The 14098-nt window shown below is 39.7% G+C and overlaps 1 protein-coding gene across 3 annotated transcripts in view; it reads right to left on the reverse strand.

Moving 5' to 3' along the window:
* The window catches only part of tpk1 (thiamin pyrophosphokinase 1), a 74478-nt gene extending 60940 nt beyond the window's left edge, over nucleotides 1-13538 (reverse strand). For 2 of the 3 annotated variants that reach the window (XM_075452789.1, XM_075452787.1), the window contains exons 1-3: nucleotides 13449-13538; nucleotides 11099-11189; nucleotides 3494-3568 (exon numbers count right to left, since the gene is read on the reverse strand). In XM_075452789.1, the coding sequence (XP_075308904.1) occupies nucleotides 3494-3568; nucleotides 11099-11147 (124 nt within the window). In that variant the 5' untranslated portion in view covers nucleotides 11148-11189; nucleotides 13449-13538. Of the gene's footprint in view, nucleotides 1-3493; nucleotides 3569-11098; nucleotides 11190-13265; nucleotides 13414-13448 lie in introns of those variants that run through there. The other variant, XM_075452788.1, reaches the window with a different exon arrangement.
* Between the last annotated feature and the right edge of the window lie 560 nt (nucleotides 13539-14098).

The following is a 14098-nucleotide window of genomic DNA, read 5'->3' on the forward strand; positions in this document are numbered from 1 at the left end:
CCACAGCTCTGCCAGCTTCTGCTTTTGTTAAGCTTCTACATGCTCAGATTTTATTTACATTGTAAGAAAGGTGATAATTTGACTTTATGTTTATTACTGAAGTTGTGGTGGATGGTGCTGGTCTACCATTATAGTGCATTATGTTGACAGTGTTCCTAATATTTTGTCCCAATAGTGTATATTGGATGCAGTGTCTGTTCTTTTCATGTCAGTCATGCCAATGTTAAACTTATGGCTGCCCCATAAAAGATTGGGCAATTCAATCCACAATAGTAGTGGATTTACTTTGACTGTTCATGTTAAACTGTTTCAAATGAAAAATAAACAGTTTAATTGCATTGTAATTTGGTTGCGTGATATGTGATAAATATATATTAAATGCATAGAGTATTGGTTAAATTTATTTGGTAACATTTATCAAAAGAATAATGGCAATGATTACCTAATTTTAATGAGTAATGTAACGTAATGCAACCAAGTAAATGTCAAGCACAAGAAAATAATTCAAATCTACTAAATTACTTCATAACAGCAAATACTACAGATATATAAAATTGACTTAAAATTTTGAGTAAAATGATGTTCCTGCATATGTAAAACAAGCAGACTTTACTTAATTTGTTTAAATAAATATAACTTAAAACTCAGATTATGTAAATGTTATTTAATATCTTCACAACTGTAATGTTTTATGGTAAGTAAAATTTACTTGATACTGGCAAGTGAGTGTTACTTGATATTGCAGCCTTAAATTACTTACAAAGGGTTTTTTAAGTAAATCTTATGAGTTGTTTTTTTTCAGTGTATAAAAGAATCCCTTCTCGCTCTAATAATCGAAACAAAGTCAGAGCAGGAAACAGGTGAAGAAATCTGGTTTTGCGAGAGGATTTTCTTTTTCGAGAACACACTCTTCATCTAAATGTGCGAAACGTTGTCTGAGACAATCCACCGCGCCAAAGGGACAAAGACCTCAGACCTTCTAAAATATCCATCTAAAATTGACCCAGCTTGGTCATTCACACACATATCGCGGTAACGCCCATCCCTCCTGGTCCAAATTACCGAGACATTTACAGAGTTGGTAGGTTGGTGTGTTGCCAGACACGGTGACCCTACCACAGATCAAGGTGGATTTCGTGTCCTTCCCGTCAAGACCAGCTGGGGCGTTTAATCCGACTTTGCTGGAAGCTGCCTTCTTCTCCTTTATAAGAGTCCAGGATCAGCGATACTCTCCATTTTAACAGACTAAAAAAAAAGATCAAACACAAGCTCCATGGATCCTCAGCTAAATTCTCGGAGATTTGGCAGCCCCTTTTAAGAACTCGTAGACAAACTGCAGCTTTGTAGCGCACTCAAGTAAGGCTGAGGGCCCTCTTCCTCATTTCATTTTACAGTATTTAAGTTGCGGGTTTTGTGGCTACCCCATGGAATGGATTGTGGCACTAACATATATATTCCTGTTTTGTAATGTACAAAGAAGGCCTACTTCTCTGATCTTGTTGTTTATATTTTACACTGTCGTATGTTTACTCAGAGGACCATCTAGATGCAACCGGGTGCGTGAGCATATGTGTGTATTTGTATCTGTATGTAAAAATGTGCAGGAATGTGTACATGTGTTGGTTGGGTTTTTTCTTTTTTACGGATTAGGGATCGTCTTTCACTTTGATACATATTCTAACATTTCATTTGTTTCGTTTCCGCGTCTTATTTTCTCCTGGTTTTGTAACAACCTTTTTTTATTTTTCATTCTGTTTTTACTGGAAAAATGTCAAAAATGCACCCAGTGCCATTTCTGTTCTTACAGAAAAATGAACAATGAAAAGCAACTTTGAGATCATCAGCATCTTTTCCCAACTCCATACATCTCAGATGTACAGCAACCCGCTGGTGGCGGATCTTTTGCTGATGAAAAAGGGTGCAAGCCTTTCACAAATAATTCAGCGACCCCGGAGAGATCTGTGGAATCTGTTCACCCTTTCGTCACTCATCATTTTCCCTCCCTGTGCAGCAAGTGTAATGGGGGGTTGAAATGAGCTGAAATGTCAGTAGCTTTACAGCTAATTTTAGCTGTTGCAACAGTCTTTCAGCAACAGTTTTCATTTAGGCTTTCTTAGTCAAAGAAAAAAAAGGAGCAAACACCGTGCTGCTGTGGTTTTAAGGCAGGATATTTACTGCCAGCTACAGATTGCCTGTCCCGTTGGTAAATATAAACAGTAAGAATTCTGCTGCACATAGAGTGTCAAATGCAAGATCCTCTTGGAAGGAAATCACATGTTGTGTAGAAGGAGATTTTTTTATGTCTTATGTATGTTATCCCATTTCTTCTTGAAATCTAGCCATGCTTTGTTTCATTTCTTTCTCTCTGCCAATACTCAGATTTCTATGGCAACACATATAGACACAAGTGTATCATATCGATTGATTGCAAGGAATTCTCAAGCGGAACCGGTTCACAACTCCTATCTCTGCACACATTTCTAGCGAGGCCATTCGACCGTGACTCACACTTTTGTGTGAGTCTAAATGTTGTTTGTGTTTTCAGGAAACTCCTGCTTAGTTTACTTTTTTTAACCACCTGTATAAGCCCGTGAAAAAGAAGATGACAAACAGCTCTGTGGAATCCTTCATCCCCAGCTCAGCTCTGTCTTTATATCCTGTATAATTAGTGCTCATCTAAAACTTGTTCGGCGCAATTTGCCATTATAACAAGCACCATCTGGCTGCGATCGGATTGTCTTTAGATGAAGCAGCTAAACATATCGCATGTCTGCAACTCGATACGGATGCTCGTTCTACAGGTGTTTGAGATTTGATGGACGTTATAGCAGTTAGGGATAATGAGCGGTATTCTTTCAGCTTGAATACGGTATAACCTTAAAATGTGTTTTGCTCTTCTCCTCTAAGTAGAGCTCCGCTGTCTGTTGTCTGTCTATGGAGTGCAGCTGCGATCTTCATGTAAACAGGCACAGTCACACAGAGAGCAGGTAACAGGAATGAAACAGTCAGACAACAAATCAACCAAATGATGTCTGGAGCCCGAGCCCATGCTCCGTATCATTACACATAACAGTTTGCTGAAATTCCGTGATTGGAGTTTGCAATAATTTCCTTTAACCACTCAGTAATTCACTGCCCGCTGATATAGTGTGCATCTCTAATAGTGGTGCACATGATTTAAAAGGATTTTGACTATGAGTACAATAACTGTTTATCTCACAAAGCCACCAAAGTCATTAAAATAAACACAAAGGCACCCTTGCAGAGAGGAATCTTTTTCCTGCAAAATCACAGTATAGGTGAGCAGAAGGTTTGAAAGAAGCACATTCAACAGCATGGCATCAAATTAATGTTTTTGCACAATCGAGACTGCACAGTCTCACAAAAAGCATCCAGGGGAATACATGCTCAGTACAAACCGATGCAAATGGTTCACAGTTGACTATTAAAAACGGCTTGTCCGACCAGTCTCCATGACGTGTGAGAGATTTACCTTTACTCCATAGAACGTGTAGGTAGTTCTTATCCAGAGGCTGGTTCAGAATGATCAGACAAATCTTCTGTGTGCCTTCAGAAGGAGACAGAAGGAGAAGGGAAAATAAGACACAGACAATAGGTAGAGCGTAATGGCCCAATATGACAGAACACATCATTACTGCCTGTTCAAGACAATACCTTTTAAATACAGACTGGAGGCTATGGCTCGTGGCAGTGACTGTGCTCAATAAAAGAGAAAATTAAAGCAGAGCTGCGATAATGAGGTCATGATCACCCTCCACGTGGAAATGGGAAAATGAGACAGAGGATTAAAAGCAGAAACCATTCCAAGCAAGTGTTGACTTCCCGAGAGTTTAATATTCTTCTCGTTTGTTCTATTTAAGCTGAAAGTGGTTTGTTTGGGACATTGGAGGGGGTGACAGGACCAAATCTGGGTAGAGACCGTGTGTATCCAGCTCAGGCAGTTCGTTGAACTACGGTACCTTCACTCTCCTTGACCAGGGTCACAATCAACCTCCAAGTCCTCATCATTTGTCAAAAGAAAAAAAGAAAAATCTGTGCACACATCTGCTTTCACACATTTAATTCATTCTCATATGAATACCTTGACCTTAGTTACACACACAGCTGTGGGTGCATGAACACGCAGAGGGCTTTTCATCCTCATCTCTCCCTCTTATCAGTGTACCTCCTTGTTTCTTTGTCAAAGCCTCTCTTTCATAGTGCAACATTTCAACAACCTTTTTTTCCCCCCTCGAACCCCCATTAATCCTGTTTTTAGCTTTTTCTTTTGCACTGCTGCTCACGCAAGTCCCCTGACTAATACTTTAGAACCGTCATCTATCTATCTGCAGGAGTTGGATATATATTTTTTTTTTAAAAAAGCCTGTATTTATTGACAATGTAAAAGCAGAGCAGCTGGAAAATCCTTAATGGACCCAATATGAAAGCACTACCTCTGTTCCTTGCCTCCCAACTTTTCATTGCTTATTCATTTATCTTTCCCTCTCATGTATGCCCTTATGAGTGATTTCTCATCCATTTTTTAAAGCTGCCTTTGACAGCAAAGTCAAAATGCCAAAACTAAGCATAAGCAACACGTTACAATTAATCTCCCCTTGCTAATATGTCAATCCCACACGCAATATGGAATGGCCAATAAAACTTGCATGCCTCCCAATCCACTACTAATGGTGTGGGAAGCCATAAAAAAAAAAACGCAGAGGAGGATATTCATAACATGTATTTTAGCTTTCGTGAATTTCTTACACCAAAATCACTCCAGAGAAAAAGCTGGGATTTATACCCTCAGGTATAAAAAGAGCATCTTTGCTTGGCTGAGTGACTGTGGAGTTAAAAAAACAAACAAAAAAAAAAAAACATCCTCTGGCCTTGTGACTTTGTGGCAGCATTGGGCTTGATGTTGTTAAAAAGTTCACATCATGGAAGGTCACTTCAAATGCGAAAGTCCACCCTGCCCGCCTGTGTTAAAAGGAAGAAGATAGGAAGAAAGGATATGAAGGGAAAGGAGGAGGAAGAAGGGAAAAGAGGACACGGGGAAGGGTAGGTGAGGAGGAGAAAGAGGAGGAGCAGGTTTGTCAGTCTTGTCTTTTAATCGGCCGGATGTGTACGGAGAACAAAAGACAAACTCAACCAGCCGTGACTTTTCAGATAACCCTTCGTCACACATGCGCACACGAGGAGGTGCGTGGCCTTTTTCTGCACTCTGTTCAAAGAAATGTCACCTTGGGATCTTTAAAAATGCAAGACGGCATAAATAGAACAACAACAGAAGCGTTCGCACACACCGAATCCAAGCACATGAGACGGCATGCAGATATTCCAGGAATAGGCATTTGTAATTAAAATGGTGAAATTTAAAAGGCCAACTGTGCACACCGGGGAGTTTAAACGCCGACATCCAGGGGCTGTTTTCATATTCTCCTCCGAGAGTCTAGATAAACATTTCCTGTATAAGATTAAACCAAGGAAGCCATAGAAATATATTCCAAATGTAACTAATGGGAGAAGAAGTGTGTCACTGTACTGTGGAGCCAGGAGAAAAAAATCTCAATGATGCAAGGAACCGCAAGCACATCTTTTATCATCTGGAGCAAATGACCAACTTATCAACAAAATGAAATCATCAGATTGTGTGCTCAGGTTTTCTTTGCTCTGTGAGATCTTTAGACTAAATCTTATGAGCAAACGCCTGTAATGCTCAGCTAATGAATTTGAGTAAACATTTGTTTCAGTAGATGCTTCAAATTTACTGATGGCTTCCTGACAGAGGTGGGCAACTCTTGAAGGATGCTGACCTTTGCGTTTTATCAGCTTTCAAGCTCAAAGCGAAAAGAAATTCAAAAGCAATTCTGTGTTTCTGCACTGCATAAATCACACACGTGAGACTATCAAGTGTGCAAACATATCTACACAGGCCTGCAGCACAATTACTACATCCGCTGGAGTTGAACATGATGATTACCCTGATTTAAAACCAGTAACAATGATCTATAAAAAAAACATACAGGTAGATGCAGATGACTGAAGTTTTTGTTACTTTAGCAAAACACAATTCAATTACTCTTGGCTTAAAGTGAAAACCCTTTGTTTGATGGCTTTTACTTCTTAATTGGAAAGAGCTCGGAAGACGTTTTACAAAGTAAAGTTTAGAAACTGACCAAAAATCCTGTGAAGAGCATGACAGTCTGACATCTGCAAATCATAGATACCACCAACCAGAATGGATTGTTTGCCTTGTGATGATTTGCCAGGGTCTTAATGGTAGCAGACTGCAGTGGCTGCTGCAAGCAGCACAGACCCCTAATCTGCAAATATTGCTAAATGACTGCAATGAAGTTACACCATTTGCATGCCAGCAGAGTGCAGGAGGCTTTTTCTTGACTTTCTTGGCTAGGTAATAGCCTTGCCGCCTCGAAAGAAAATCCGGATGGTAAACTTGAAGCCATGAATACATCTTTAAGATTGCAGCAAAGGACCACAGGCCACAACTTTAACCTAAGGCACCCACTCAAGCAGTTGAGTAAACTGGCATTATAGTACGACTCTTTCCTCTGCATGACGGAAATCCTGCAACCAAACACAGCCAACCTTGTGCCATCCCTGTGTGGGACTTTAGATTGCATGCCAGCGTGTTAGCCAAATCTGAGCTGAGAATATATCAAGGATTTCACAGTATAGACACTGCTCTCACTCACCAAATGTCTCTCACTGGGGTAAGCCTGACAACTGGCTGCTTGTTTTGAATGGCATTACCCTCCCCTTCTGTTGTTCGTATGTTACAATCTTAAAAAAATGTCCTCTGAGCTGCAACCTACATGCTGAAAATGGCAGTTTGTAGAGAACAGGCTTGCTTATTTTGCCGATCAATTGTGCATATTAGCCTTACTACATTTGCGGGGATTTTCTTGCATGTTTGCACACCTGTTTCATCAAAACCTGTTCCCAATTTACACAATATTCCAAGGGGCACCATCACTGCATCCTCTGCTAAATGCTGCCCAAGGCTATTGTGACTAGTTTAATCCACTTTTTCTACCTTCAAAAACACCTGGGTTGCCCTTGCAGTATGTTTTGGGTCACCGTGGTCCAATAATTTTGCTGTGTTGTTGATTGTGAGCAGGCAGTATATCCCCTGTGCACTTGATAAACACGGGCAACCCAGAGCCATTTGAAGCCATAAAAGCCCATGCCATCCCAGCATCTCCACCATGTTGCACAGATGGTGTTTTAAGCTTCAGATCCTGAGCCATTTCCATCCCTTTTTTCCCCATCCCTTCAATCTGGCACAAGTTGAACTTATTTTCATCAGTCCAAAGAAATTAATTCCAGAACTGTTCTGGCTGTTAAGATGTGCTTTTGCAAATCTGGCTTTTCTATTCTTGAGGCTTATGAAGTCTTCTTGTTGTTGTAGACATGGAACGCAATATGCCCGCCTCTAAGAGAATGTACTACATTTGGCCGCATCATATATCAATTAAGTCCCTGCTGCTGTTCATGCACGTCCATCAATGTAAGTGCCACAGTTCATATTAGTTAGTCTGTGGTCTCAAAGGGTTACAGAAAAGCACCAGGGGGTGTAATTCACAAATGACACTGACATGTTCAGCGTTGCATGTGTGAAATATGCTCCTGCAGCAACATCTAACCGTTTACCTGCTGAACTTGTTGAGGAACAGAGAAGAAATCCTCTAGTGCTGTCCATGAAACAACGTTCAAATGAACTGTCCAACTTTATTTTTATGTCCCATTCGATGGGTTACAAATTAAACGCATGAATATGCAACATTTTGCACTCCATATTCATGCTTATTTGAATAATATTTCAGACATATTGTCTTCAGGTTTGTCTGGAGCAAAAGGAAAGAGTCTGTCTCCAAATGTAATCTGAGTCTGTACTTACAGCTCAGCTTTAGCTAGAGTGTGGTTTATACAAGTGAGAGTCAAAGGGGACCGTAGAAACTAGGAGCATTCTTGGGATTTTCTACAAAACCAGAGCGGTTACCTGACACGGTAAACACAGGTATCATTAACAAGATCTTTTTGCGTCACTGTCTATCCATCTATACCAAACTGTGGCTTTGTTAAATCATAAATTGAGTTTCATTTCATCAGTGACTAGCCTTTTCTAATACTTCCTTTTAGAGAATTTTTCACGCTCAAATTAAATCATTCCAGTTCTCTCATAAAAAGCCATTTTCCTTGCCGGTATATCAGGGTCATTCTTCTCAGGTGGGTTGATCTTCACATTCCACTCCAAACATTCCAGTCGTCAGCCAGAACCAACCAGAGCTCAAAACAGCTATGTCATGATACCACGGCAGCCACGGCAGGTTGAAGGTAGGCGGTTAGAGCAATTTGCCGCACTCCTTTATGAGGCCGCTTCAGGAACGCAACAAACAACACAGATGGCTGAGATTAATTAAAAGGGGATTTTTCAAGGATTAAAACCTGAAAACTCATTTTGTCACCACACACAGAACAACGTTTTATGAACATCTGTGATTATTAAATGGCAAAAAAATATATAAATTCAAAAAAGGATCAGACGGGCTCAGATAGTGCCAAGCATGCTCGGAATATCGCGTGTGCCTTTCAATTCTAAACTCTCTATTAATATCTTCCTCTGGGTAAACAATATTTATAGCCCGAGTGAAAACGACACACTTAAGTTTCCTTTGGACAAACAGCGCTTGTTTTTTTTTGTTTTTCTATTTTTTCCACACCAGTAGCGACCCCCCTATGTATTAGGATGTGGTACCTTGTGAGGCAGTAATTACCCGACATGAAAATGAGCTCTTTAAAACAGATCTGAAAAACGACATGGAAACAAAAAAAAAAAAAAGGAAATCTAGTTGAAATATAACAGACTACGCGTACCCTCCCGTCTGCTCTACAGGCCTAATTGTTGTGCCTCTCTGACCTTTACAGGTTTGGGTAAAGCCTGTCCTCAGGCTTATGTGAGCTTTGCTACCTCCAAACTCGCACACACTTGCTACACACTCGCACTTAAATTATCAGGGAGTTCACGTACACCTCACATGCCAGTGTCTGAAGGCAGCATTGGCCAGTTTCCGTCGAAGGTCTGCAGGGCAGCCTGTGTTAACAATTGAGTTTCTTTTTTCAGACCACGGAAGGTGTTATAATGGTTCTGTATATGTCTTTCAAACAGCTTTGCACACACACATCGGCATGTCTGCAGCCACTTGTGTAAAATTCCTTTTTTTTTTTTTTTTTTTACCCTAACCCATTCATTCTATGCAAAGCCTCATTGCCAAGGGACAAGACACTGTTGTTAGAAACTGCATGTATGCCCATCACCATAGCCTCCATGGAGGTTGAATTGCAATAAAGCTGCTCTCTTAATCAAATGAAAGCTACCTAAGTGGATACAAGTGACAGATTATGAATCCATATTGAGATCTGAGGCAACCTTTGCATTTTGGTACAGGTAAGTATATTTCACAATAAAGACTGAGAAAGAATGTTTAGTTGGAAGGGTGATTGGGAGAAAGTCTCTTCTCTCTAAAAAAAAGAACATGGCAGCATGGGTAAGGTTTGGAAAGTTGCATGTGAACAAACTTCGAAACTTCTGGAACACTTTCCTTTGGACATATGAGGTCAAAGTGGAGATGTTTGGTCACATTACACAACAGGAGAGGAAAACTAAACAAAGCTTATAAGTGCAAACATCTAATAACAACTGCCAAGCACGGTGGTGGAAGGCTTATGATTTGGACTTGTTTTGCAGCCACACGGCACCTGGGCACCTTGATGCCTCATAGAGTCAACCATCACCTACTCTGTTCACAAAAGTCTTCTAGAGTCAAATGCAAGAATATCTGTCCAAGAGCTGAAGGGAGACTCAAATTGGGTCATGCAACAGTACAATATCACAAGCAAAATAGCAACTAAACTAGTGGCTGAAAAAGAAAAGAATCAAGGTGTTGTACTGGTCCACTTAAAACCCACACGAGCTGTGCTGGTCCTTAAAAGAGGTGTGAATAAACAAATACCTGCCAGCTTTAAATAAAATTTGGAAATGTTAAGACGAGTGGGCTAAAATTCCTTCCCCACAATGTGAGAGATGATAACAACATACAGAAAATGATTATTTTGAGTTATTGCTGCTTGGGATAGTTCTACCAGTTACTGAATCATGAGAACTTCAGAGTTTTTTGGCTTATTTTTGGCAAATAAATATCGATGTGTACACGTGTTCTTTTTTTCTTTCTTTTTTTTCACCCACTTGACAGTATGTTGTGTCATGCCCTAATGGGTTAAGAACATTTCAAACACACAACATGTCAGATTATAATTAGAGAAACTCATCTCTCTACAAAAAAGAAACTTTTGAAAATAGTTGATTTTCTGAGTCAAATGTCACATAAAGGACAGTATTTTGTTCAGACAAAAGGAATTTAAAGGGCAACTGGGACTTCATTTCATTTAAGAGCTAGCTTGATTATACATTTCTACAATCATATTATGCCTTCAAAGCAAGCGCATCAAAAACAAGAATCTCATATATATATATATATATATATACATACACACACACACACACTGGTATAAAGAAAGTGGAAGTGATTTGTTGTCTGAAATCCAATTTCCTGAGTGTTCAAAGTGAAGATGGGAAGAAAAGTTGGGCAGTAATGTGAATAAGTCTGCATTAAGATCAGATGCAGACAAATAAGCGTACACATATCAGCTCCTTGCAATCCAACACTCTTCAAGAAAAACCTTGGCTCCTGCCATTCATGTGGACTCCTTTTACACATTGAACTGAACCCTTTTGTACACCAAACGCACCCTCTACTCCCCTCTATTCAAGCCTCTGTTGGATGTTCCGGAGCGAGCCACATCTGGAGGTCACAACGTGCAACTTGCAGGACTCAGAGGGTACAGTGCCAACATCTCCATTCCATCCACCCACCCAACCAACACGAGACTCACAAATTCTTAAGCAGGTGGTTTGTGCAGCTTGTGTCCTAAAAGACTACCCCAGTCAGTGCACCGGCCTGTGTTTCTGAGTCATTGCGAGCATGTGTGCTTACACGTGTCCTTTGAAAGGCAGTACCTGAGGGCAACAGGCAGTCCAGAGGTGCCCACTCTTTATCCATGGCCATGCTTTACAGGAGCCCGTCTTCAATTAGCCAATTCAGTCGACACTGAGGAAAAGAGAACTTTGTGAGTTTTCTTTTTGCATTCATTCTCTTTTTATGTTCCATCTTTTTCGCCCCTTTGCTTTAAAACCTATCAAAAGAAGTCATTTCATTTTTCAGTTTGTCTCTATTCGCAATTCATCACCTGCCTTCCCCTGGGCATCTTATTCCCCTCTGAAGAAAGCAAACAGAATACAAACACTATTAGAGCATGACAACAATAAGGCGGGTGACTCCAGGCTAAATGGCTGCTACAACTGTACGCGATGGCATGCACATTTTTTGTTTTTTTTCGGGGCATCCCTGCAGTAAAAACAGCTTTTGGGAATAGTTAAGCGAGTGGATGATGAAGGGTTGTCCGAAAGGCATGAAGGTAAAAATGAAAAATTCTTTTCATAGGATGAAAATCCTCTATTATTTATGTTTTGTTCATTTATGTTTTATGTTTAGAGTCAAAGAATCTGAAAAAGAGAGAAGTATGCAAAAGTTTGGGTAATCCAAAGGATTACCTTTAGTTCACTTAGAGAAATTATTATCATTTTTTTTTACATTGTATCCAAACGTAAATACAAATAGATGCCACTCGAATTTTTCCGTCTTTAGTGTTGTCATCAAATGTGATGTTTTGTCTCAAGATGGTTTAAACATCTGAATCCAAAGTATTGGTTAGAATTCCAGCAGAAGTAAATGCTTGCCGAATGATCTTATTTTTGTAGCTGTAACATACGCTGTGTTGAACAGGGTAAAAAAAACAAAAACTAATCAAGGTAACTCCTTCAAGAATTAATCAGTCAGCTGACGGACAACAAATGTTCCGATGAGTGATTTAATGGCGTCAGTCATTACCAAATAGTTTGTGGATGAAATAGCTTCGATAATAATCCTCAGCTGTAAGTGCAAGTGAAAAATAAATGGTATCGTTCATCATGGAGGGGGTGAAACGTTTGTTTGGATCAAGTTCCGACAATTTTGTGACCATATGGCAGCAAAAACTATTGCACAATGAATAAATAGGCTTAATACTCCAACTCTTAATGTACTCACCACGTTCTGACACGTATAAGCAGAGGTATAAAACAAAATATATAGCCTACTGCACCTTCTCAGCACTCCTGCTGCTCACCTTTCAAACTTTGGCTGACAGAGAGGTGCAAACCGTGATGGAAGCAAATGCAGACATCAGGGTGAACTGACTGATCGCAGTAAATATTCAACCTCAGCTGGACTTTTAACAACAGGGTCGACTTCCCCTCAGTAATCCTCAATGGCGGGGTCTTCCTTCTCTTCCAAAGCAATAAAGCTTATGTTAATATTTAAACGGCATCACAGTATATCCTTGAACTTTAGAGGAGTCATTCTACAGAAACTATCAAGACTATTGTGGCAATCGATCAAATCAGCAATAGGTAGAGCTTTTGTACTTTCATAAAATTCATTAAAGATTTTACTATTGGTCAGTGGCACCATCTTTTATATATATATATATATATATATATATATATATATATAAAAAATAGACACATAGACACTGAATTAATGGACTCACATCATGGACCAGTGACGCAGTATCTTTTAGTTGCTTTCATGGGGCTTTTTAATACAGATTCATGATTCATCCAGTTCAAATTTAGCTTAAACACCAGTTCATATTCATGCCCCATGTATTCCTCCCCCTGTTGTTAATAAACGTGTTCACGCCGATGACAGATTTAAACACTCCTCTTAAAACGAAACCAGATTCTTCGCTGCTGCACTTCCTCCAATCTGTGAGATGCGACCTGTAGCCTACCATTTGATATCATTATTATTATACCTTTCACATGATTCTCCGACTTTTCCACGGCTGCTCTTAATGTATACAATGGCACGTCGATAAGATTTATGTTGTGAACGCATTTCAAATAAAAAAATATTCGTGTATATGAAGCATTCATTGGCAACACTGCGAAGAATCCTGGGCTCCATTAATGTACACCACCCGTGTTAAACCGACCCTGGAGTCACATGTTAGGCAACACTTTCCCTGAGAATTGGACATTAACATCGTTACCGGCGTCTTTTTTAAATGCATTTTCACCACACCTCCAACAGATGTGTGTTACCACGATGACATGGGGGCGGTTGTCTGCTCTGCTCCGAATTAAAGGCTATTTTGACAAAAAAAAAACAAGAAAGGTGTCGACTGCGCGTTTCCCCTCTAAAATGCCGACTGCACACTGTAAAGCTTTCATTGCTATACGACGTGAAAAATCGGCAAAAACTTACAGAATCAGGCAACTTCCGCGATTGATGTTGTGAACAGTCAACGTGGGACGCGCAGAGCTCACAGAGACGCTGCCGAGCAGGAAGGAGGAGTGGCTTCTATTTGTTACGGCGACATCTAGAGGCCAAAAGTTACTTGCACTTTATCTTTTCGGGAACTGCAGACGGGTATCTCCAGCTTTGTTTGTTTTTGTGTTGTTTCATTTTTCTTTTTTAATGTATTTTTAAAAAGTATTGTCATTAATAAATATCTAGCTTTCATAATAAATTTCAGTCTCCATACCGAAACCCAGGAAGTGACTAATCCTTCCTTTCACTCCTAATTATTATCATTATTATGATATAATTAATACATGCTGAACAAACAGAAAAATAAAATGTGCATCAAATATAAAAACGCAAAAGAGCTCCTTCAACAAATCTGTATTTAGCTGTGCATATGACACCTGAAAGTATTTTATCTGCACTCTTCATGATTATTTTTTATGTATTTAAAAAAAAAATGATTTTATTGCCTTGTTGTGATTTTATGTAGCTGTAAAGCACTTTGAATTGCCTTGTGTACGAATTGTGCTCTACAAATAAAATGGCCTTGCCTTGCCTATGAGCATCAGTGACCCAAACCTGAGGATACTTACATTAAAAAGAGCGAT

Source organism: Odontesthes bonariensis, chromosome 20 (genome assembly GCF_027942865.1).
Source record: "Odontesthes bonariensis isolate fOdoBon6 chromosome 20, fOdoBon6.hap1, whole genome shotgun sequence".
In the NCBI taxonomy this organism is placed as follows: Eukaryota; Metazoa; Chordata; class Actinopteri; order Atheriniformes; family Atherinopsidae; genus Odontesthes; species Odontesthes bonariensis.